At 32.6% G+C, this 27,409-nt stretch overlaps 2 protein-coding genes across 2 annotated transcripts; both read left to right on the plus strand.

Annotated features, from left to right (window-relative positions):
- The first annotated feature begins 3,401 nt into the window (after positions 1-3,401).
- Positions 3,402-26,793, plus strand: LOC149184608 (3-oxoacyl-[acyl-carrier-protein] synthase I, chloroplastic-like). The gene is made up of 9 exons (XM_089418951.1): positions 3,402-3,534; positions 3,625-3,712; positions 8,195-8,456; positions 16,241-16,672; positions 17,035-17,208; positions 17,346-17,459; positions 20,766-20,867; positions 21,006-21,072; positions 26,390-26,793. Exons 1-9 carry the CDS (start codon positions 3,402-3,404, stop codon positions 26,455-26,457), a joined length of 1,440 nt encoding a protein of 479 aa, XP_089275077.1. The 3' UTR covers positions 26,458-26,793.
- On the plus strand, positions 17,709-19,975 carry LOC149184609 (E3 ubiquitin-protein ligase WAV3-like). The gene has a single exon (XM_089417988.1). The coding sequence runs from the start codon at positions 18,029-18,031 to the stop codon at positions 19,973-19,975; it is 1,947 nt and encodes a 648-aa protein (XP_089274114.1). The 5' UTR covers positions 17,709-18,028.
- Positions 26,794-27,409: the final 616 nt, after the last annotated feature.

Genomic DNA, 27,409 nt, shown 5'->3' on the forward strand with positions numbered 1-27,409 from the left:
AATTTTTTTTCAAAATTCCACTAAAAACCAACATTTTCTCACCAAAATTATCCACTGTTAAATTATCCACTGTTAAATTACTGAATTTATTTTGATTACTAATTTCAAAAGTATCCCAGAAATTGATGGAGATACTTTCCCCACCGAAAATCCTACTTTGCTTTGGAAGGCATAACTTTGGAAACGTCTAAACGATGGAAGAACCATCTGATGGGGTAAGAGGACGCCCTTTCAACTCCGCCAAATCAAGCCGAGATTGCATATATTCTTCCCTCACTTGTCTATTGCCTTCGTTAACCAATTTCACGGTGTAAGGCGACGGGCGGTCAGTGAGATCCCGGGCTGTTGTCTTAGCGTAGACAGAATCAAGTGCAGTGCCATGGTAGCGGAATTTTTTTTTTTTTTATTTTTTTTAAGTCATGGTGAATTGGTAATTGTCAGTTTTAATTTGCTCTTTTATCTAACACCATAGCAGGTCAGTGTACTTAATGAGATTTAAATTTCGGTCTCTTGAGTTTAGACTTTGGTCCAAGTGTACTTATCATCAAACCACGCATCACTGTTCTTGAAATCTTTTATTATGAGCATTTAACAAGAAAATTTAAGATCAATTCTTGTTCCACGGGAATATTTAGAACCTTTGTTCCCGATTCCTGCGAATGGGTTAGAAACCCTGATCCCTTCTACCTCTCTTTTCAACACTCCAGATTCTCTTGAACCAGAGCATAATCTTTTCAACCCCATTTCTCCTCAGTGGGCATTGTTCTTTCTTGATATTTATCTTCAAAGTGATAGTAATCACATTGATATTTATATAAATGTAAATATTTACCATATGCATGATGAGTAAAAATAAAATATTATTGTTATAGTCATATAAATTAAATATTAGTAAATAGTTATATTAAAATACTTAATCTTTTGAAGCCCATTTCTCCTGGTGCATCAGTGGGCATTGTTTTTTCTTGATATTTATCTTTAAAGTTATAGTAAGTATATTGATATTTGTATAAATATAAATATTTACAATAATGTAGGATGAATAAAAATAAAATATAATTGTTATACTTATATAAATTAAATATTTAGTAAATAGTTATATTAAAATAATTACTACACGATATAAACATTAAAATATTTATTATATAATACATGTTATATTAGTAAAATTAGAAAAAAAAATTTAGAACAAATAACTAAATTATAATTTAATTTAAATTATTATTATTAAAAGGAATTATTATATAGTTAAAATTAAGGAACAATATTCTTAATTATTTTATTTTGTAAATAGATTTTATTAGAATATGGCTTATTAATACTACATGTCTAAACAACCATAATTTAATCTATCAATTTAATTAAAACAATGAATAACTATATAATTAAAATTATGGAGCAAGATTCTTAACCATTTTAGTGGAGATTTTTAATTTGTAAATAGATTTTATTAGAATATCATGACTTATTAATACCACACCTCTAAAAAAACCATAATTCAGTTTATCAATTTAATTAAAAAAAAAAAAAAAAAAAAGATACTTAACTACTTTGAAAATAAATGTCAACTTTTCATATAAATACTATTACTAAATTAAATATCTACAATCATAATTAAATTAAAATTCTGAAAAATTTATTTCATAATAAACATACCTATAAACATAAAAATAATAATCATATTATTAACCCCACAATAAAATAAAAAATTAATAAAAAAATTTACTAAAAAAATTTAATAAAATAATCATGGAAATCAATTTACCATTATCTAAGGAAAATATTTATTCTTCCAAAAACTACAATCAAATATGTTGAATCTCGTTACTTACCATCATCCATAAATATTATATATGTGATTTCAGAATTTTGTAAATTGTTTGTCTAGTATTTAAATTTAGTATTTAAATTTAATCATTTAAATATGGTGTTTTATGTATTTTATTAAATTTTTAATGGTAAATATAACGATATGGGTATATTTTTTATTAAATATGAAAGAAATTAATGATTAAAAATTTGGTTACAAATTCAATTTCAAAATAACAAAATAAATATAATTTTTCAAACTTTAAAATAATTTCATATTTATTCTTATCCTTCTTCTCTTTTTTCTATTATATCTCTTATTTTAATGGCCAATCCCAACAAATCCTACTCCATTCATATCTCACATGCCGGGAACGACAGAAAGATGCATTACCAATTCCAACAAAACCCTATAAATTCAAAGGTGTTTAAAAATTTAAACTCCATTTATCATCTCACATGCATCGCTGTCAGGCATCAAATCATTTATTGAAATTAGTGAAGGGATCAAATATCAAACAATGTCAGCGACCACAATTTTATTATCAATGCTCCATGTATCAAACTTCAATGAAGTTATTAAATATTTTCGTTTAAAAAATAATGGAAACTTTGACATTATTTTAATAAAGTAGAGTGGAAATTTTTGAGATTTGAATTACCATTATTAATTTTGAAGATTTCGTATTTCCTAAGTTTTTATCGTATTAATCTATTTCCATAGTTTAAAAATAAATAAATTATTCAAATATTTTTAATTTTTTATTCTAACTAAAATTCATTCAAATACTCATAAAATAAAATAAACTAAATTCCAACGAAAACCCAAATTAAAATATCAGACAATGTTAATGACAACATTTTTGAAGACATTCTGTACTTCACCATCATAAGTATACGAGTGTCATGAAGAAAACAACTAGGATCCGGCCGCATTTAAACTCCATTGATCATGTGATATGCTGTGATCAGCAAAATGTGAACATTTGTCAGTAAGGTGTTGTGTAAGAGTTTTTTAACAAGTTGTTTTTACTGTAAGTTTTTTTTTAATATTTTTAAAATTAGTTAGAAATTTATTGAAATCACTAGTTTGATAGTAGTCTCTCTACAATTGAAGTATTTTAGGGTTTTTCAGAGTACTGAATCTATACATAAAATCAAAAAATTAGTTTAAATAACACAAATCAAAATTTCACCTCAATTTTTTTTACACTAAAAAATCCGAAAAATCACACAAAAAATAACTTAGTTTTTAAAAATCATCCTATATAAAATATATTTTAATTATATCATAAAAGTCACCCGCATGAAACACCTAAAAGAATAACTGCTTAATAAAAATAAGAAAAATCTAAAAGAATAACAGCTTATAAAAATAATTTTTTATTATTAAAAATATACCCAAAAAAAACCGCAAAACGGAGGATAGTTAGAGTACTGCCAACCCTCCAATAACTCTTGAAGTTATAAATGCTCGACTTCAATGAGATAGGTGAGGGAATTAAATGTACATTTTTATTGCTACAACGAAAACCCACCGTAAGGAAAACCGATAGGATTCTCCTCTGTATGTGTTATAGCGGAGTTTCAACATGACAACGCTGGGCTCTGCACCGTTCTCGAATGAAGTAAAGTCCTTCACAAGGACCTCTTTTTCGCAATATGAAGGCTTGGGAGGGATAGAACCCGTGGAGCGTTATCGACGATATTTTCATAAGCTGAGAGGTGGAACGTTAATTATACTTGCAATTTGTTATGATTTCGTTTGTGGGCGATCAATACAATGGAATTGGAATTGTGGGTTCTCGTCTGGAGGTGGTAGAAATGGCAAAACAAGGGCCATAATGGTGTCGGCTCCCAAACGAGAAAATGATCCGAAGAAGCGGATCGTTATAACGGGAATGGGACTGTTGATGTATATGCACTTAGACTAGTTGTGTTTGTGTACATGCACCTAGATTAGCTCCAGTTAACTTATTGCTTGCATGTGGCACATATACACATTAACATAAGATAAAACACACTTAACTTTAGCTAGCTTTAGTTATTGCATGTACAACTAAGCTTAACTTAGTTGCTTTTATGTATTTATTCTAAAACTAATATTGAAGAATCAATTTTTATTCTTTTCTCAATTCTTGCTCGCTTCCTTCCTTCTCTTGCAAGCTTGTTTATTGTTTTGCAGATCTAGATCTGTGTATCTCAAAAATCTTACATGGTATCAGAGCACAGGGATTTGTAATCAGTGCACAAGCAATTTTATTTGCAGGTTCAGAAGATTGAAGCAACAACAAAGAATGGAGTCTAAATTGGAGTTTCCACAATCGGCAATTCTCACTCCATATAATTATTTCGAATGGAAGCCAAAGATTCAACTTCATCTCAGAAGTAGAGGCTTATTTCGAATAACCATGGAAACGGAAGTTGAACCAACATCGGCAATGGAGAAAACAAGATATTTCAATCGCATGGACGAGGCCTTCGGCATCCTATGTTTATCTATTTCTCCGGAACTGCTATTTCATGTTGAATCATGTTCAACTCCAAATGAAGTATGGAAAATTTTGGAAGGATTGTTTGGAAAACAGGATGAAATACAAGGTCACATTCTCGAAAATGAGTTAAACTCATTAGATCCGAGAAACTTTGAGAACATTCAAAATTTTTTCACAAGGTATAAAGCCTTGTTGGTTCAGCTGAAAGGATGCGGGATCGACAAATCCAAGCAAGAAAATCAGTTGATTCTTTCCATTTTATCAAAACTTGGTCCAGAGTATGCAGTATTCGTCTCTACATTCCACACAGTCAGATCTGCAACTGGTGCAGCTTGGAAGATGCCCTCACTGGATTCTTTTATTCAGTCTTTGATGCATGAGCAAGATAAGCTCATCAAAATGGGCACACTTAAAAATTCCAAAGCGCATGCACTTACTGTGCATGCAAAAGGAAAGGCAAATTCCAAAGACCATCAGAAAGGAAAAGGGAAGAAGGATCCTGATCCAAGAAAGAGAGGACATCCCAAACCCCCTGATGGATCATCTGGCTCAAAGGAAAGGAAAGGAACGAAAGGGCAATCAATGTGCAATTATTGCCACCGTGGTTTTCATCCTGAATCTGCATGCATGAAGAAGACTATAGATCTTATGGCGCAGACACTCCAGCAACACAATCTTGGAGACCACATTCCTGAGAATGCTAAGAAGAAGTCTGGAGAAAAAGCACCAGATCCAAGAGGTAACGAGCATGCTTTGATTGCTCTTCATTCTGCACCACAAGAATGGATCATCGATTCAGGAGCTTCACATCATATGGCTTCTTCAAAGGAATCCTTTTCTTCTCTACATGCATACTCAGGTCCTCCCATTCTCATGGGGGATAATTCTGCAGTTGCAGCAACTGGACAAAGAAGAGTGCAATTCGAAGATGGAAGTTTTGAAAATGTCTTGCATATTCCAAGGCTTTCTGTGAATCTTCTCTCAGTGTATCAGATGACACACACAGGCAGCGGAAGGAAAGTGGAATTTACCCCAGATTCCGTGAGCATTTATGACATGCAAACCAATTTGAAGATTGCATCTGGCAAGGTAAATGATCAATCTCGTCTGTATACATTTTCTGATTTTGTTCCTCAATCCGATTCTATTTTGCTACTTACGCATGCAAATGAAGAAAGTAGGATTTGGCACGAGAGATTTGGGCACTTGAATTTCAGATATATGCAACAGCTTAGTAAGCAAGGGATGGTCAAAGGATTGCCAACCATTGAATTTTCAGATGGTGTTTGTAATGGATGTGCTCTTGGAAAGCATCCACAAGAAAAATTTGAGAAGGGGCATGCATGGAGAGCCTCTTCACCTTTGGAACTTGTACACAGTGATCTCATGGGTCCATTTCCGGTGCTTTCAATGAGCAAAGCAAGATCTGTGTTGTCATTTATAGATGATTACACGAGATTCACTTGGGTCTACTTCTTGAAACTCAAGTCTGAAGTTTTTCAACATCTAAAGATTTTCAAAACGCATGCGGAAAATCAGTCTGGAAAATGCATCAAAATATTCCGCACAGATAATGGGACGGAATATGTCAACAAAGATATCAAGAATCTTTGTGATGAAGCACGCATACAATTGCAGCATACAGTTCCTTACACTCCACAACAAAATGGCGTGGCTGAAAGGAAAAATTGATCTTTGAAAGAGATGGCTAATTGCATGTTGCATGCAAGATCTCTTCCGTTGAAATTGTGGGCCGAAGCTATTAATTGTGCCTCATACATCCAGAACAGATCTCCTCATAAATCTGTTACTGGAAAAACACCTTTTGAGGCTTGGACTGGCATGCAACCTGAAGTTAGTCATTTCCGCATTTTTGGATCTCGAGCATGGGCCCGCATTCCTCCAGAGAATAGAAAGGCTTTCGAGCCTCAAAGCAAAGCATGCATGTTTGTTGGATATTCTGATGAATTCAAACTTGGGATTTGGTTCCGCTACCTTCAAATCGCAAACTTGTGAGATGCAAGTGGGTTTACCGGACCAAGAAAGCATCAAATGGCCAAGTTAGTCGATATAAGGCACGATTGGTAGCAAAAGGTTTTCAGAAAGTACATGGTGTTGACTATGATGAGACTTTTGCTCCAGTGGCAAAAATGGATTCCATTCGGCTAGCTCTCTCCATTGCAGCAGCAAGAGGATGGGAGGTGCATCATATGGATGTGAAGAATGCCTTTCTTCATGGTGATCTCGAGGAGGAAATCTACATGGAGCAGCCACCGGGATACATGCAGAATTCATCTCTGGTATGCAAACTAAAGAAGTCTCTTTATGGCCTCAAGCAGGCACCTAGAGCATGGTATGCAAAGATGGATTCTTATTTGTTATCTCAAAATTTTGTACGCTGCAAATCTGATTCCAATGTTTATTTTCTGAAGAAAATTGACTCCTTGTTGATCATAGTACTCTACGTAGATGATCTTTTGATAACGGGTAATTCAGCTTCTGTCATTACTAGCATCAAAACTGCATTGCATAAGCGGTTTTCTATGACAGACATGGGCTTGCTAAATTTCTTCCTTGGACTAGAGATCCATCAGCGTGATTCTAGCATTACCATTTCTCAACCAAAATATGCAGAGATCTTTTGGCACGATTTCACATGAGTGACTGCAAGCCAGCAGCCACACCTTTCTTATTAGGGATAAAGCTTGAGAATGGCAAAGACACACCATTGATTGATTGCACATTGTATTGCCAGCTTGTGGGAAGTCTTCTTTATCTCACTCACTCCCGTCCTGATCTCTCTTATGCTGTCGGAGCAGTTTCCAGATACATGCAGGAGCCACATGAGTTACACTGGAATGCTGCAAAGCGCATCCTTCGATATGTCCAGGGGACAATCACCTATGGGATTCATTATGCAGCCAATTGTTCTTTGAATCTCATCGGGTTCACAGATTCAGACTGGGCTGGCGACACCATTGATCGCAAGTCTACTTCCGGTTATGTACTTAGTTTGGGATCCGACCCAATTTGTTGGTCAAGTAAGAAGCAGGCTGCCATTGCTTTATCATCAGCCGAGGCCGAGTATAGAGGAGCAGTCAATGCCACTATTCAGGCAATTCGGCTACAACATTTCCTATCTGAGCTTGGGATTAATGTCCATCATCCAACTGTCATCTGGTGCGATAATCAAAGTACGCTAAAGTTTTGCAGAGATCCAATGCAGCGGCAGCGTACCAAACACATCGAGATCCACATGCACTTCATTAGAGAACTCATTCATGATGGGATCATCGATCTTCAGTACTGTCCTAGTTCCGAGCAGATTGCTGACATCTTCACCAAGACTTTCACTGAGCAGAAGTTTCGATTCCTGCGAGATCGTCTCGGGGTGAAGGACACGACTACCTAGCAGTTGTCTTTTCTCTACTTTTGCATTATATTTTGAGGGGGGGTTTTCTTCCCACTGGGTTTTCCCTCTTTCCTCATTTTTATGCATTGTATATGGGTACCTAAAATGGCCGTGTTGCCGGGACTCATTCATTTTGCATCACACTCACCTAAGTTATGCTTAAGGGGGGGTGTTGGTGTACATGCACTTAGACTAGCTGTGTTGGTGTACATGCACCTAGATTAGCTCCAGTTAACTTATTGCTTGCATGTGGCACATGTACACATTAACATAAGATAAAGCACACTTAGCTTTAGTTAGCTTTAGTTATTGCATGTACAACTAAGCTTAACTTAGTTGCTTTTATGTATTTATTCTAAAACTAATATTGAAGAATCAATTTTTATTCTTTTCTCAATTCTTGCTCGCTTCCTTTCTTCTCTTGCAAGCTTGTTTATTGTTTTGCAGATCTAGATCTGTGTATCTCAAAAATCTTACAGGGACTCGTCTCTGTTTTTGGAAGCGACGTCGATATGTTTTATGATAAGCTTTTGGAGGGAGAGAGCGGTATTGGGTTCATCGATCGATTCGATGCCTCGAGTTGTAATGTTAGATTTGCAGGCCAAATACGTGGGTTTTCTGCAAATGGGTACATTGATGGGAAGAACGACCGCCAGCTTGACGATTGCTGGAGATACAGTTTGGTCAGTGGGAAGATGGCTCTTGAAAACACTCATCTAGGTCCGCAACAGTTGGAGAAGGTATTTATTTATTTTTCACAAATCTTTACATCCTGAAAATTTCTTATTAATACTGAATAGTGATTTCTTCACTCTATTCACAATATTTATTCTCTTAATCCGAGTAAATTAAATCATAGATTTAGATTCCAAGAAAAATTCTCCCATAAACTCAACACTGATATTTCTCCACTGAATGTACTGATCTATATATATAAACTTAGTGTCATATTCTAAGTTTATCATAAATGTCAGAGCTATCAGGGATAGAGAGATCAACCATTTTGAAGTCATATTCTAGGTTTATCATAAATGTCAGAGCTATCAGGGATAGAGAGATCAACCGTTTTGAAGTCATATTCTAGGTTTATCATAAATGTCAGAGCTATGAGTCATAGAGAGATCAACCATTTTGAAGTTAATTTTGCTAGTGTAAAATTTAATGAAAGGTTTGTGTTTTTTTAGATGTTCAATTTTAAAATTTATTTGTTGGAATATTTTTTTTTTAAGAATTTTTTATTTTTTTAAGAGCTAGAGTGAGGCTGTCACTGTTAGCACTAGGCCAATTTATAAATATAACATTAGAAACTAGTACAATAATATTTAGATATTATAGTTTAATATGTTATTAACTGAGATTGAGATTAAAACTTGGATAACACCAATTCACAAGTATTTTTCAGGTATATAAATATTTTAAGTGAATTTAATTTATTTTTAAATTGATTAAATATTAGATATAATTTAAAAAGTATTATTTAAAAAATCATTGTAAAAATTATATAAATAAAAAAATGAATAATTATAAAGTAGTAATGTTTAATAATAAACAATATGGATGGTAATTAAAGTAATAATATGTATATTATAACTAATAAATAATTACACTAAGAAATTTTTAATTTGTTTTTTATTGATTTTCATTATAGTAGTACATGTTAATTTTTTCATTACAACATGCATTTATATATAATAAAGGATATTAGTGTCTAGATCTTAAAAAATTGAGAGTGGCCAGCATAACGAATGCATATATAAAAATTAAGGAAATTTCAGACAATAACAACTCTAGTAACCAATTCTTGTACATTTATATATAATAAAGGATATTAGTGTCTCACTCATAAAATCAATTGAGAGTGGCCAACATAAGGAATGCATATATAAAAATTAAGGAAATTTTAAACAATAACAACTCTAGTAACCAAAGCTTGGGATTCTGGGACATTGCCTTTGCCATTGGATTTTGACTTCATTAATTTAGAATTTCAACTTCACCTTTTGCTAAGGATTGTTATGCACCCAATCTGATGAAAGAAAAATGGGATTTATATGAATTTTTGGTTTGAATTCTTACCATCTAGCGTCGAAACTATCATGTGAAATTTCAATTTGATATTCCAATTCTATTAAACCATGATTTTGATCTCATATGATCCTTTATTTTTAATTTTTTTTTTATATAATTATGATTTTAGAAAATCTAATTCATTAGTTATTGGTTGTCTCAAAACTAAATTCGTTTACTATGTAATGACTTCTCGTAATTCTATTAGTCAATCATTTCAAAGTAATGAGAAAATATTTTTCATGTATCCTTTATCCTCAATTGTAAATCCTTTTTGGTGATTCACATTAATGTTGGTGAATGCTTTATTCATTGTTCAAATATTGAAATCAATGAAATATAGTAATAGCATCAATGCAATGTTCCCACAACAATTATGGATGGACCCAACACCATATCGTCCATAGCATATACATTTAGTATAATAGATATGCAACATAAGACACTAATTTTAACATCCCTAAATATCACATTCCTAGTATTTTTGGAATTATATTAATTACATTTCTATGATTGGGTGGATATATTATTTTTTATTTTTATTATTGGATGGATATATTATCTTTTAATATAGTTCAGTCTTATTGATATATAGTTTCCTTGTCCTCATTTGATAAATATGTAGATTTATATTCATCTTAATGTGTCATATTATCCATCATATTTTATTTCTTTTTATCTCCTCTAGCCAAAAGAAATTATAACAATCACCATGACATGTGACAATACAATCCACATGAGATCTCTTCTCTTCGATGCAAATATTCCATGTCATAAATGTTATGCACAATATAGAATAGTGAAATTTATCTATTGTACAATGGATAGTTGTAGTTATATGTTTGACAACTTCCACATAAGATAGAGAGTATAAATCTGCACAAAGAAAAGACCTTTGGCTTTGAAATGTCCATATTGTGCTTTAGAAAAATCATATGAGGTAGTTACATAAATATAACTATGTGCCATCAAGTATTGCAATGTTGGCTCCATGGTAAAATGGGAAAATTATAAAAATCTATGAAAATGAAATTTCTCTTCAATTGATAGAAGTTACAATTGATAAATATTGCGCATAGAATTCATTAAGGGTTTAATTTTTGGAGGCTGAATTGAAAATTGACAAATTTAGATCAACAATGGAGATCATCACTAGATTTGAGTTTGTCAAGGATTTGAAATTTTGGTGATGTTGTGAATCAACAAGGATTAATCATATGGGTGAGATCAACAATTGATACATTCACACATGATTCAAGTTCTATGTGGACTCACATTTTTGAAAATGTCATAAATGGTGGATTTTCTTTCACTAGATGAGATCAATAATCATGGTTTTACCATAAGTTTAGAGTTTATTGGGGATTTAAGAATTCGAAATGTCGTGAACAATTAAGATATTTTTGAATAGATCAATATACAATGGATATATTTTCAGGGGGTTTGTAAAGTGTTGGTTGATGGACATAAATTTGTTGGGAAATTCTCGATCATTTTAATGGTCCACATCTCATTATAGCGTTGGGAGACGTTAGAAAATGAATAAAATAAAATGGCACAAATAGATATCTAATTGGAGAGTTCCATGAACAACCTAAATCTCATCATGACTAATGGGAAAAATGTATATAGGAGATAAAATCAAGTGTTGTAAGTGGCCACGATTACAATAGGAAATGAGATCCATATTACAAAACATATCACAAAAAATGGGAAGAGCCATATATGCAAGAGAATGACATGGTAGAATCAATGGGTATGTTGATTCAACTCCATAATTCCAAAAAAGGCAATTAGTGGTTTTTGAAGAGAGGGTAATCACTGATAGGAGCTCAATCGGTTAAGAAATTTGAACAATGAAGAATAGAAGAAGACACAAAGAAGCCTAGTTGGATTTTTGGTTAGATTCCAAGGGGCTTGAAGTGCAAGTGGAAAAATATGTCAAATTCCATTATTCTAAGAGTGAATGGAGTATTAGATCACTAAGAAGAAGCTATTTGAGTGTTCATAATAAGAATTACTATCTGCAGTGATACAATTTTTTTCTTAGTTCTTGCTAAATTTTCTTTTATAGATGGAATAAGTAGCTCTTACAACTTAATTGCATTAGTGAGAAAAATGTGGAAAATGGCCAAAATGATAATTTTTTAGAGTTATAATTTTTAGCTTAGAGCTTGGAATTTATCATGTTTATAGTCATTAGATAAGTAATATATAGGAGAATGTAATAAAGGGTTACGATCTCCAAAACATGTTTCTAATTATTTCAAAAAGTTAGCAAAATAAAGCATTTGGGCTTGAGTGGACATTATAATTATAAATATGCATAATTTCCAAGGTACCCTAAATATTGAGAAACAGTTATATAGTGCTATAGTAGTGTCCTAGAGATGAAGTTGACTAAGAGATGGTTGCTTATAATTCATGATGGTGCTTTCACAATAGAGTGGAGGAACAACTAGATGATTAAAACATGGTAGAGGTGCATATTGCCAATTAGGGTGAATTATTAGGCCTATATAGTTGTATTTATGAATAACAATGCATCTCATGAAATTATTATGATCCATGTGTGTAATTTGAATTGCAAAGAAGAGCCATGGAAATTCTTGGTTATTGGAGTTGGTTATTGTTTTCCATAAAAATATTTAGTGAAGGCATGGAAGACAACAACATAATGTTGTGAGGTTTCAATTGTTGAAGCTAGTTATTATATATAGCCAAGAAAAAATTATAGGTATAGGGAATATGGAATAGACTAGCTAATGAGGATGACACCAATATGCATGAAAACAGAAATGAAATTATTATCCTAGTGGAGATATTGTAAACCATCAATGTGATGGAGGTTATAGTGCTTGCATGATAAAGGAGAATTTCCAAGGAAAGAGAATATGTGTATGAAGTAATGTATGAACTATGTAATATGTGGACCATCTCTATGGGAAGGATTTGTGAATGCCTAGAAGAGTTGCAAGATATGAACCAATGATCTATGTGTGATGAGAAGAAAAATGGTGAACTTCAAGTCATTGGAAGGATGTTGACAGTGGAATAAAGAACTCCATGTCTCGATTGGTATTGGTGGATGGACTTAGACCCCACAAATAATTGTTCAATTAAAATAGGAAATTTTAGAGCCTTACGAAGTCTAAAGATGACTCGATATTAGGGCATCAAATGTCATACAATGAATGTTAAGGTTGTTCAAAAACATTACAAAATCGAGGAAATGACCCCAATAGTAAATGCCAATTGGTGGATGAGATAAGGATGAGAAATGTTGAGTGCATCCTAAGTGTATAAAGGGTAGCAAATCAAAGCATGATATGGTAGTTTTAACTATAAAATTTCAGATGAGAAGGATAAGGATGCATATAGAGTATAAAACTGTATTTAAACTTGGATGGTTTGTGAAAGAAAATGGACTTTCAAAGGAGTACATATGAAGATGAAACAATGATTGCAACACTATGAAGTGTTATAAGGTCCATTTAACATTAAAGTTGGAGAAAGAAGTGTTAAATTACAATGCGATGGAACTACTCAAGAAAATTCAACAAGTCGTATAGAGGTGAATAGAATGAAGAGGAAACACTAAAGAGAATAACAAGATGATTTCTCTAATCAAATGGAACTTGAAGGCAACTTAGGACAAAAATGAAGCTACAACAATGTTAAGAAAGGCTACAAATTTCTAAGGAATTTGTTGTAATAGAAAAAGTAGAAAAAGACAACAACATAGGCTATGAGTTAAATCAATTATGCTTTGGGAACCCATGCAATATAGAGTAGAAAAGTATAATTCCTTGACACTTATATATTGTTTTTGTACCATTTAACAGCTAAGAATGAGAGTGAATAAGTATTTATACTCATATCCTATAATGAATACCATATGAGATAGCCATATGTTAGACCATAATTTTGTTGGTTATGGGCAATTTATAGCATGGTAAATGTGTCCAGTGGTCTTCATACTAGTGTTGGTGTCCTAGATAGTAACCTTTGTCCAAACATATAGACAACACTAAAGGGAAAGGTTTCTTGGGGCCACCGAGTCTCCACTTATTTGACCAATGTCATAACAATACTTTCACGGGATACTAAAGAATACTTCTACTCTCACTAGATATTGATAAAAGACTCCCAAAATATTTTTTTGAACCCCTCTCCGAATACATATTTTTAATAAAAATAATCGCTATATTTTTGTAGATACCCCTTGTTTTAACGAAATGCCCTTTTTTTATATCCGAAATTGTAAATACAAATAAAAATCTCCTACCCCAAGTTGCCCCCCACCAAATAATTACAATATATTGATTCTATTTTTCACAATTTTAAAACCCCATTTATAAATGAATGTGATAAGATATTGGTCAACAAGGTGAAACCCCTTGTGCTTGGGGTACTACTAGGAAAACAAAGAAAATACCTTCTAGTGTGCTTCAAGAGATTGTCTAACATAGAAAGGTTATATTCTTGGTGTTGTGTTGGGATAAAAATTAAAGTATTTGAATAAAATTGAGCAAAATTGAGGAAGAAGTTGGATAATATGTCAAGTTGTTTACTAGAGCTTTCAACTCATCATGGTGAGATGCATGATATGAAGCTATGATATTCTTGAATCAATGCAATGATGTGTTATGTGAATGAACACAATAATATTATGTAAATATGAAAGTTGTGGTTATCCACATGTTTTTCGATGCATTGTGTGAATGCATGCATGTTCTACTTTTCATTACAATTAATATGTTAATTATTGAAATGATGGAACTACTAGTAATTCGTAATTATGAAATCATTTCATAAGGTCTTTGTGGATGTAGTGGAAAGAATTATATGAAAAAACAATCATGTTTTGATCGAATACAAGAAAGATGATTGGGAAAACTGAGTCGGAGAAGGATATGACGGTAAAATTAAGCCATATAATGAAGTGAATGACTATCACCTACAAAATTGAAAACTAAGTATATGTGAAACTTCCTAAGTTCATATAAATCCAAATTTATTAATATTTTTTTCAAAATTGGTTCAAAGAGAGAGATAATTCGTAATATTTGTATATCAATGTTTATGATATAGGTGATTGGTGAATTTACCTCGTAAATGAAAATAATAACTAATGTAAGATAGAAAGCTCGAGAAGAAGGCCAATATGACAACACCAAAATCCTATGATTTTTGTAAGTTATTGATTTAGTAGAGGCTACTAGTGGGATTTCTAACAATGGCACATCACACGCTAACACTCTTCCTACACGAAAGCCTTGTTAAGATGAATCCCCCAAAGAATTATTGAGTAGAGAAGGGGATGTGTGAGCCTAACAGGCCGAGTGTGGAAGGAAAGAGACAACTTAAATGAATCTATGATGAAATAGTCATGTGGAATCTTTGCCAGGATCAAGGATGGGTGTGTTAGAAAACATGATAAGACGAACTTTTGCCCTTGACAAAATTGTGAAGTAGATAAATATACATTCATATAAGTATTAGATTAGTATTGCATATTTATTTTTATGTTATGAATATACGTGTATACATTATGTATTAAAAAATTGTTGTGACTGGGTTCATAGATACATAAAAATGGATATAGCATGCATATTTAAAATTGGAGTTATATTTCCCTAGGAGCAAGCCAATGAGAGAGGAAATAGGGATGAGTTCAATAAGTTTCTTTATTTGAATTGACAAGTGTTTAATTTGGTAACCCTTCCCTTTATTATGTATTATATGCCTATATGTTTTATTTCTCAAATTTATATATGAACATATGTCATATATTTTCCTTGCAAATTTAAAGTGCATGCAAGTCTTAGAGAGGGTATTTTTCTAGTCTTAATAAAAAGAAAAATATAATAAAGCAACACTAAATAATAAGAAAAATTGATTTTCATAATAAAACTCAAAAAAATGAAAACAAAAAATACATAACCACTTTTAAAAAATCTCATTCTTATATTCTTTACTACTGCTATAAATATTTAGTAAATTAAATTCCCACCTTCCACTTGATAATTAAAATAAAATTATAAAAATATTATTCCAACAAAACTATATATATATTAACACCACCCTATCCTATATTAAATTAACATGCAAATTAACATTTACTTAACAGCATCCATATTGTAGATAAATTATAAATCCTTTTGTCAAAACACTAAACCATTGATATGTGCTTATGGAGAGATCTCATTACGATGTATCATTTAAATTCAAATTATATACAATTTATAAATCATCTCTCAATGTTTATCCATCCTCACAATATTAATGTTGGTGGAAAGTGCGCATTTCAATGCATCATTTAATTTCTGGGAAAATTAAACGCACAAGATGAATCATTCATTGCGCACTTTGACCCAGATTGTAAAACCTGAGCTGGGATAAAACTAAATATCAACTTTCTGAATTAACCTGAGCACGCTTCCACTCTGCACAGGTAGACAAGAGCCGTGTAGGGGTGCTGTTGGGAAGCGGGATTGGGGGTGTTACAACCTACTCTGCTGGAATTGAAGCTGTTTTGCGGAAGGGCTACCAGAGGATCACGCCATTTTTCATTCCTTATATAATTCCAAACATGGGATCTGCATTGTTGGCAATTGATACGGGATTTATGGGTCCAACCTACTCAATTTCGACAGCGTGTGCAACGGGAAATTACTGCTTATATGCCGCTGCAAACCATATTCGCAGAGGTGAAGCAGACATCATGCTTGCAGGTGGCGCAGATGCTGGTATTGTGCCGGCAATAGTTGGTGGATTTATTTCCCTTAGGGCTCTTTCACAGAGGAATGATGACCCACAGACAGCATCAAGACCGTGGGACAAAGATCGTGATGGATTTGTCATGGGTGAAGGTGCTGGCGTGCTGGTGAGCTTAACCTGAATTTAACAGCTATGTATTTTTCTTCTATGCTACTGATTGCAAAAAAATATAACATAAACAATACTAATCACAGTGGAGCCTCAGATTTACAATGAACTGCTACCCTGATCATTGATCCCATTGACTAATCTGAATGATTTAGCCTGTTGGGTTAAAATTGTTAGCTTGATTTCAGTTTCAAGTGACTGTGTATCTGAATTGCATTGCCTATTTTATGAAATAACTTTTTCAAATATCATTTCTTGTGGCGAATTTGAGTTTGATTTAGATACAAATGATATTTAAAATATCGTTTCAGACTTTGAACAGTTTAGATAATAAGAACATTGGCTTTTCTCCAAAAGCAGGTTATGGAAAGTCTTGAACATGCAATAAAGCGAGGGGCTCCCATAGTAGCCGAGTACCTTGGTGGGGCTGTCACTTGTGATGCTTATCACATGACCGATCCACGCTCTGATGGGCTTGGAGTTTCAATGTGCATTCGGAAAGCTCTGGAAGATGCAGGAATTTCACCAGAGGAGGTAAGTGGTTTTGATTTTTTATTCAAGGTTTATCAATGGTGTAGAATTACTACAGTTTCAATATTGGCTTAAATACCAATTATACAGTTTCAATATTGGCTTAATTACCAATTATCGTATGCTCAATAACAATGCAGGTCAACTATATCAATGCTCATGCAACCTCAACTCGGGTAGGAGATCTGGCAGAGATTAATGCTATCAAGAAGGTTTTCAAGGATACTTCTAGCATCAAAATAAATGGAACAAAGGTGAAGAATTCATTGGAGATTAGATCCTTGGGTTCACTGTTATGTTTCGTTTGTCATCTGTACATATAATGTGTGCTGATTAGTGTTGATTAGTTATTAAGAATTAAAACATGTTACCTTGTTGGTGTACATGCACTTAGACTAGCTGTGTTGGTGTACATGCACCTAGATTAGCTCCAGTTGGTGTACATGCACTTAGACTAGCTGTGTTGGTGTACAGGCACCTAGATTAGCTCCAGTTAACTTATTGCTTGCATGTGGCACATGTACACATTAACATAAGATAAAGCACACTTAGCTTTAGTTAGCTTTAGTTATTGCATGTACAACTAAGCTTAACTTAGTTGCTTTTATGTATTTATTCTAAAACTAATATTGTAGAATCAATTTCATTCTTTTCTCAATTCTTGCTCGCTTCCTTCCTTCTCTTGCAAGCTTGTTATTGTTTTGCAGATCTAGATCTATCTGTGTATCTCAAAAATCTTACATGGTATCAGAGCACAGGGATTTGTAATCAGTGCACAAGCAATTTTATTTGCAGGTTCAGAAGATTGAAGCAACAACAAAGAATGGAGTCTAAATTGGAGTTTCCACAATCGGCAATTCTCACTCCATATAATTATTTCGAATGGAAGCCAAAGATTCAACTTCATCTCAGAAGTAGAGGCTTATTTCGAATAACCATGGAAACAGAAGTTGAACCAACATCGGCAATGGAGAAAACAAGATATTTCAATCGCATGGACGAGGCCTTCGGCATCCTATGTTTATCTATTTCTCCGGAACTGCTATTTCATGTTGAATCATGTTCAACTCCAAATGAAGTATGGAAAATTTTGGAAGAATTGTTTGGAAAACAGGATGAAATGCTTAGAATGATAGACGATTCGATCGCAACCTATAGAAATCGTCGTGAAAGCTTTAGCTTAGAACCGGCCGTGTACGACGACGACGAACCTCTGGATTCGATTTCGAACTTGCGAGAGATTGAAAGGCAAACAAGCTTACAACCCGATGATGACCAAGAGTTCGAATTCAAGGGTTTCGTCGTCGATCCTGAAAGAACAAGCGATCGAGCTGCCGCAAATGTACGGAAATTGAGAATAGCATTGCATCCCGAGGTCGAAGCCGTTGCGGCCACTGAAGCTTCGGAGAATTTTACAGTGCTGGTGCATGTTAAGGCTCCACCGGCCAGCGAAGCTTCCAAGAAACAGAATTACGAAAACTGCGAGAGAAATACGGTTATAGATCCAGGTTGCCGTGCGCCGATAGATCTTGTTACGGTGCTCGATGTTAGCGGAAGCATGACGGGAATGAAGCTGTCGCTCTTGAAACGGGCCATGGCTTTTGTGATATCAAATCTGAGCCCAATGGACCGGTTATCCGTCGTCGTATTCTCTTCGACGGCAAAGCGAGTTTTTCCCTTGAAGCGCATGTCTTCAGACGACCAGCTAGAAGCGAACCTCCTAGTCGAGAGACTGTTCTGCACGGGGGGTACGAATATCGCCGAGGGTTTGAAGAAAGGCGCGAAGGTGCTCGAAGATCGTCGCAAACGAAATCCTGTGGCGAGCATCATGTTGCTCTCGGATGGCCAGGACACTTACAGTCTCAGTTCTCGCGGGACTATTTTGTTTCCCGGCGATGAAAGGAGTGCAAGACAAAGCATACGTCATGGCCACGCTCAAATTCCTGTCCATGCCTTCGGCTTCGGAGTCGACCACGATGCAGCCACGATGCACAACATTTCTGAAGAGTCCGGGGGCACGTTTTCATTCATTCAGACCGAAAGTCTCGTGCAAGACGCCTTCGCTCAGTGTATTGGTGGCCTGCTCAACGTCGTTGTGCAGGACGTCAGGATAACAGTTTCGGCTTGCGAAGGAACGAAGCTGAAAAGCTTCCATGCCGGAAGCTACGAAACCTGTGTTGCTGAGGACGGAAGCCACGGGACGGTAGATCTCGGTGATCTCTACGCCGAAGAAGATAGATATATTCTAGTGGATCTCAAATTGCCCGGCGTAAAATCTGCATCAAACCTTGTGAATTTAATCTCGGTCTGTTGCTTCCATAAAGAACCTGTTTCTCAGCAAGTTTTCAATTCAAGAGAACAGTATCTTTCAATTTTGCGTCCGGAGAGCACAGATGGAGCTCCAGTTGCTCTAAATTTGCAAGTGGAGAAGCAAAGGATCCGTCTCAGAACGACTCAAGCCATAGCTGAAGCCAGAGCGCTTGCCGATCAGGGCGAAATGTCGTCTGCACAGAGGGTGCTCCAGAATGCCAAAATGGAATTGAAACAGATTCGAACCGGCCACCACTCGCTTTCCCTTGCACTGGAAGCGGAAATTACAAAAATTCTAGCGAGGATGATGAGCAGCACAACCAAGATGTCAATTCTCTGGGCCTCATCTCAGCCCGCAAATCAGCCGAGGCAATCGACATACTCAATCTCATGGTCTCCACGTATTTGCTCGCGCTCTGTCAGGCCACGGATTTGCGACCCCTGGAAGAAAACATGCTGAGCAGAAGTTTCACTTCCTGCGAGATCGTCCCGGGGTGAAGGACACGACTGCCTAGCCGTTGTCTTTTCTCTACTTTTGCATTATATTTTGAGGGGGGGTTTTCTTCCCACTGGGTTTTCCCTCTTTCCTCCTTTTTATGCATTGTATATGGGTACCTAAAATGGCCGTGTTGCCGGGACTCATTCATTTTGCATCACACTCACCTAAGTTATGCTTAAGGGGGGTGTTGGTGTACATGCACTTAGACTAGCTGTGTTGGTGTACATGCACCTAGATTAGCTCCAGTTGGTGTACATGCACTTAGACTAGCTGTGTTGGTGTACATGCACCTAGATTAGCTCCAATTAACTTATTGCTTGCATGTGGCACATGTACACATTAACATAAGGTAAAGCACACTTAGCTTTAGTTATTGCATGTACAACTAAGCTTAACTTAGTTGCTTTTATGTATTTATTCTAAAACTAATATTGTAGAATCAATTTCATTCTTTTGTCAATTCTTGCTCGCTTCCTTCCTTCTCTTGCAAGCTTGTTATTGTTTTGCAAATCTAGATCTATCTTTGTATCTCAAAAATCTTGCATACCTCCAACCAAGATTTTACGATGCTGTTCAATCTGCAAGTATCTTGAATTCACCAAAATGATTCTCAACCAGTGCTTTCTGATCTTAGCCGAATGCATTTAGCCTATAGTTCAATAATTTGCTGCGCTTCAGAATGTTCTTGTGCCATTCTTCGATTGCAAACACCATCTCTGTTTCTGACATTAAATATGACTTACTTTTCCAGTCTATGATTGGGCATACTTTTGCTGCTGCCGGTGCACTGGAAGCAATTGCCACCATAAAGGCTATCACTACCGGGTGGCTTCACCCCACAATAAATCAGTTTGTAAGTTGTTTACATGCATTGCAGTTGTTTTTGTTAATAACTAGATGGAAATGACCAACTCGTTGCCCTTTGATGTACAAATAACATTTTAGCTATCGTTTTATCAAAAAACAAATTACATGTGGAGACTCTTGGCAGGATACTGAGCCTGATGTTACTATCGACACAGTGCCAAATATAAAGAAGCAGCATGAAGTACACGTTGGTAAGTAAATTTGATTAAATTTAGGGTACAGCATCAATTCTCCTGAAGAATTTATTGAACAACGATCTTGGTTCCCTTGATAACATAGCTTGTGGTTAATCTCAGTGAATTCCTTGTCATAATCGAACACTGCAATGCTTATATGTGATATAAATGCTGGTTTCTCTTACCTAGTGTTTAACATGTGTTCACCTGTCGTTATTAAAGCCAGCGTTGTTATTTGGAATTTATTGTTCCCTCTTAGGCATTACATTACTATCTGACCATTTGCATAAATGTGGCACGATGTTGATCTATGAGGTGTATCTAGGACACCAAGCACTTTTCATTAATTGGCTATTGCTAGCATATCATTAATGATATCTAGATAATTTGGATAGCTTTTTGGATATATTATTTTTATGTTGTAAGATCCTAACATTATTTATGATGCAGGTTGAGAATGTAAAGTTTTATTGATCAAAGAAAGTTACAATTATCTGTCTTTTCCATTTATTTGCCATCACTGTTTTGGTAAATGTCTTTTCCATCTTCTTTGCCATCACTATGTGGGTACTGAGTTATATCATTTTATTAGGTTTGGTTTTGTAATATTTTCTTGTTTATTATATCATTTTATTAAGTTTGGTTTTGTAATATTTTTGTGTTTACACTATTTAGATTAAGTTTAGTCTATGCATTGAGTTTAAAGTGAGAAGGAAAACTATTAAAATACCAATACTTAATTTGTCTAACAATTATTCTTAAATTATTATTCATAAAATTTATTTATTTTTAATCTAAAATTTACGCAAAAAAATCTAAAATAAACTAAATAATAAAGATGCACCAAACTCATAACAGACTCTCAAATATTTTAATTAAGTGGTCATTATGAATCACGATGAATTAGGCTTTGCATCTTTAATTTCATAACAGGAGTATAAGGGACTAGGGACTAATTTAATTGGGTAGGAAATAGATTTCATTTAACTAGCCAAAAGTAGAAGGTTAATTTGATATTTAATTGATAATTTGTCTAAATCAAATTTTTATGTATTATAAAACTATGAAATTTTTTGAATATACTAAATATTAAAATTTATTAATAAATAAGAAATTAATTAATAAATTATTAAATTTTATATTAATAAATTTTAAATTTACAAATTATATTATTATTATTTTTTAAATCTAAAAATTATATTTATATGTATGTGAAATTATGTTTATTTATTTGTGAATTTGTAAATAAGTCCAATTAATTATATATTTAAGATTAACTTTTAGTTATTTATGAATTTTGTAAATTCATATTTATAATTAATATTTGAGATTTTAAATTTTTAATAATTAATAACACAAAATTATGTTGATAGATAGGTTTCTTCTGGAATAAGGATTTTAGAATTTTTATTTAATTATAAATAATTCTTAAATGAATGGTAGGGATTTAATCTTTAGAATATTTTCAAATAATTTTATTAGTAATTTTAATTTCAAATAAAATTTTGAGATTTATCTCAAAAGTAGTTATTCTCTTTTAGTTTTTATAATTAAATTGATTAATTAAAAAAAAATCGTGTATATGAGTTATGGTTTTTAGGCATGTGTTATTAGTAAGCCATGGTATTGCAACAAAACTTATTTATAAGTTAAGAATCTATTAAATTGATTAATTAAAAAAAGTCATGTGCATACTAGTTATGGTTTTTTGGCATGTGTTATTAGTAAGCCATGGTATTGCAACAAAACTTTTTTATAAGTTAAGAATCTTCATGGTAAAGTGAGAGTGAATCTTCACAATTGAGAATCTTGTTGCATGTTTTGTGATTTTTTAATCTTGGAAATGTGGGATGTGTTATGAGGAAACTCTTTGACGAATGGTTTTACATGTTTTATGATTTTTTTAATTATTGAAAATATGAGATATATTATGAAGTAAGTATTTTGAGACCTACATATGTTTACCACCATTTAATTTTATACAAATTTTATTTTATTTTAATTGTTTAACTTGTATTAACTTGTTTAACAAATCTTGTTACATGTTTTGTGATTTTTTTTTTTTTTTTTTAAATATAAAATATATTATGAAGTATTTTGAGAACTATATATATTTACCGCCATTTAATTTTATACAAATTTATTTTATTTTAATTACTTAACTTATATTAAGTCATGTCTATTGAAAACTACAAAAAAAAAAATTGAAACATTTGATAATAAAATAAGCACTTGGAAGTTTTCAGAATATGAAAAGAAAAATAAAACTAATTAAATTTGTAAAGAAAGTTTCCAACTCCTCTTCCCATGAAGTTTGATAACTTTGTGAAAAATAGATAATAGAGATTAGATAAATTTTATTTTTTAATTAAATAAAACATTTAATTAAAAAAAATATTAATAATTCATTAATCACAATTTTTACCATTTAAAATAAATTATTTTATTAAATAAATAATAATTAATCATGCATTAATTATAATATTTATAATTAAAATATTTTTTAATAAATAAAATAATATATTAGAGTAACTACAATATAATTATAATTAAGTTGTTAATTAACCACAATATTATAATATGAAATTTCCATTTTTCCTATTTAAAATATGAATTTTCCATTACTTATAGAAGATATTCTAAGTATCTTTAAGCTTAATCATGTGATAAACCTTATTGTTAAATAAATCTATCTCTAACACTCTAATTCCAAAAAAAAAAAAAAAAACCTTGTAAATATAAATAACTTTTGTGAATTCAATTTTGTAACTTTATTTTCCGGTTAATGAGTTTTATAAATTTGTAATTGTTAGATAATTTCAATTATGTTGATAGGAGTGTCTATTTTGAAATAAAGATTTTTTTTGTAAGTTTGGGAAGGCTACATCTTCAATATGTCCAATATATCATCCTCATGAGCTGGGAATTGAACGAGTGACTTCACATCAAGGAGTGCAAGGAGTGCACCATCTATCCAAGTCCTCGCAGACTTTGAAATAGGTCTTTTATTAAAGAGAAGCTAAACTTATTTTTGGCTTAGTGAGTTTTGAAAGGGAGTTATCTTTAGTGTGATTTTTTGGACTTTCTAGTTCTGGAATCCACCGGAAATATTTGAGGTGAAACCTTGATTTGTCTCACTTAAATTGGTTTTTTTTACTGTATCCATGGGAATTTTTTAGGCGAAACCTTGATTTGTGTCACTTAAACTGGTTTTTTGACTGTATGTATGGATGGATTCAACACCCTAAAAACCCCTAGGGCACTTCTATTATAGAGGGGTTACTCGTCAAGTTTGTGATTTCAATAAATTACTGTAGTATTTTAGAGAAATTAGTTCAGCACCCTGAAAAAACCCCTAGGATACTTTGATTGTGCAGGGGTTACCCCTCAAGCTTGTGCTTTCAATAAATTCCTTTCGTATTTTAGAGAAATTAGACCGGAAAAACCCACTCGAAAAGCTTCCAAAAAGTCTCACTAAAGACAACTAGGTTTTGAAAGTATGTAACTGAAAGCTTATCTATCTATTTTGAAATAAGGCTGGATTGAACCTGTATGAAATATTTTCATGAAATATTCTGGAATATTTTTAATAATATTCACAAATCAAAGGTTCATATTTATTTCAAAGTAATAATGTCATTTATATCTTTTGAATTAAATTGATTAATTAAGAGAGAAATGGCATATGGACAAGTCATGTATGAAATAAATGCATGTAACACTCATAAACTATAATATTGGTGTATAATATTTTAACAAAACTAATTCACGCATTAATTAAGTTGAGAGTATATATATGTTTTAATTAATATATTGATTTTTTATAATTAATAATAAGAATAATAATTTAAAATAAATTTATAATTTGTCCGCATGGGGTAGCTCAAGTGGCAATGGTCGTGGAAATGAAGTCTCACTGAACGGGAGATATTGGGTTCAATTCTCGTGTTACCCTCCCCGAAAGTGGGGTGAATAACGGACATGTAAAAACTCGAAAATGAGAAGGTCCTACCAAGCTTACAAAAAAAAATCATAATTTAAATTATATATATATATATATATATATATATATTTTAATTTTAATAATGTAAAATATCCCATAAATATTTAAATATTTATTAATATTTAATATAATTTATTACTCATTTACTTTATATAAATATAATAGTTATTATATAAATATAATAGTTATTAAATAGATAAATTCTAAAACTCCTGTACATACAATTATGACCTAAAAATATTAATTTTAACTCCATTATAAATTAATAATTTATAATGAGTGTAATCTAAATTATCATGCATAAAGATGTATATTATGTAAAAATTAAAACGTTTAGCTGAGTGATTTCTGTTTGGGAAGGACTGCTCGTGGTGTTGCAGTTCCGCACCACGTTCTGGCAACACAGGTAGGAAAGTTTCTGAAGGTTTTTGTTTATAATGACGATAGGAGACCGCAGGTTCAGACCCTTAGTAATTTGGATGTTATTTCATTTTATAAATCTGTAATATGGTATGCGTGTTTTCGAGATATTAAATTTTTATTTTATTTTATTTTATTAATTATTAATAAATATTTTAATAAAAAATTATTAGTATAGACCATTAAAAAAATGTAATTAGAGGATATGCATGCTTAGATTTATTTGTATTTTCTTTGATATCTAGTATATTTTAACTAAACCTTGCATAGGTTTGCAGTGCATTCAATGGTCAGAAAATACTTATCTTTCTCCATGTTTGATTTTATTGTTTTTTGATTTAACAAATAGTATGGACATAATAATTTTATTTGGTTTTGCTAGTCTTTGAACGATATATTTTTTCATTTATCTAATAAAATAATCTTATAAATATTTTGGTTAACAAAATAAAACCCATTAATAAACGAATTCAAATCCATTATCACTGTTCTTTAATTTCTATTATTCCATTTCATATTTCTTTTTATTGTCTTAAACTTTCACATGTTGAGTTTGGATTTTGTTACCCTATTATAAATATAAGCTATATTATTTTTGTAGGTATTTCAAAGTTCTGACTTGTTATCTTAAAGCTAAGCTTCACATATTGGCCACTGCCAGAGTTTGGTTGTGTTACTTTTCCAACTTATTCCATGAATTATACTTGATTTTTGTAATTATTTTCAGAGCTCTGATTCTATGGCCATTTGTCTACCATAAAAATCAAGATAAACACTTGTGACTATTGTGGTCTAGGATTAAATGTTCAAGTTCTAAAAGATCAAGCATTGGGGATGTATTTCTGTTGTAAAAGATAAGTGAAAATTCTTTTAAAGATTCTGATACTAAGTTTACACCGTCAATGGCAGGTATCTCAAACTCTTTTGGATTTGGTGGACACAACTCAGTGGTGGCTTTTGCTCCATTCAATCCTTAAGACAGGCTATCTATTTCATTATTTTAAATCATTGGTGTTTTTCATTGAGTTACCATGAATTGATGCATTGCAGAAAATTCTGATCATGTTAAATTTGGTTCAAAGAATAAGAACTGCTTTCAGCAGTGTCATTTTATCCAATATTAATCACTTGCAGAAGAAATGCTTTGAATCGGATTTTTGGTGACTTCTTTAGACATGAATTTCAAGACTATGGTAGCATTCCCTTTTCAGTGCAATGGGCAAAGGCATTTGAATGCCTGGACTTAACATCGGTGTCATAGGTTAGAAGTAGAATCAAACTTTCAATTTGCTTTTGAGTAGGGTATTTTCATGGAACTGATAAATTAGCCTTGATGTTCGAGAAGATATTGCTGTGTTTCTCCTCTCCTTATGTGATAAAGAACTTAAACACTTGTTTCTTGTGGTAGGGATTCTATCAAACAAATGCAAAGCCTAAGAATATTGAATTTCATTTCTTGTGGTAGGGATTCTATCAAACAAATGCAGAGCCTCAGAATATTGAATTTCACATATTTATTGATTATAGCACGTGCTTTTAAATACCTGAACTTTGATTTAATTATAAATTCATGAATCTCGATATTTTTGAAGAAATATAGTTTCCCGGTTTCTGATGATGGATCGTAGTAACAATCAGTTAAAACATCATAAACTTTTTGCATGACATTTACTATAGTAATGGAGGTAACCGCTGAGGCTTTTTGAACTCCAGTGCAGATAAGGTGTTATTTATTTCTCAGACAACTTGCCCCTATGAGCAACGTTCAAGATTTAAAGGCAGCTTAAAATCCGATGTGGCTTTCGAGCATTGGCTTCAGTGTGCTGTAGTGTAATGAGATTGTTTTTTCGGTTTCAAAGTTCAAAGTTATGGAAATTTTGGTCATATTTTGAAAAAATTTAATACTGATTTTTTGTAAAATAAAGCAAA

The sequence above is a fragment of the Pinus tabuliformis genome, chromosome 3_2, assembly GCF_031772625.1.
Source record: "Pinus tabuliformis cultivar Carrire ecotype Pingquan chromosome 3_2, CPIR1, whole genome shotgun sequence".
Taxonomy (NCBI): domain Eukaryota; kingdom Viridiplantae; phylum Streptophyta; class Pinopsida; order Pinales; family Pinaceae; genus Pinus; species Pinus tabuliformis.

Bases quoted from the DNA above. Each gene is read 5' to 3' on its own strand.
- LOC149184608 (XM_089418951.1), top strand. From the start codon at position 3,402: ATGACAACGCTGGGCTCTGCACCGTTCTCGAATGAAGTAAAGTCCTTC. The intron at 3,535-3,624 runs GTGGAACGTTAA...TCTCGTCTGGAG, and splicing joins ATATTTTCATAAGCTGAGAG to GTGGTAGAAATGGCAAAACA. The intron at 17,209-17,345 runs GTAAGTGGTTTT...ATAACAATGCAG, and splicing joins CAGGAATTTCACCAGAGGAG to GTCAACTATATCAATGCTCA.
- LOC149184609 (XM_089417988.1), top strand. From the start codon at position 18,029: ATGGAGTCTAAATTGGAGTTTCCACAATCGGCAATTCTCACTCCATAT.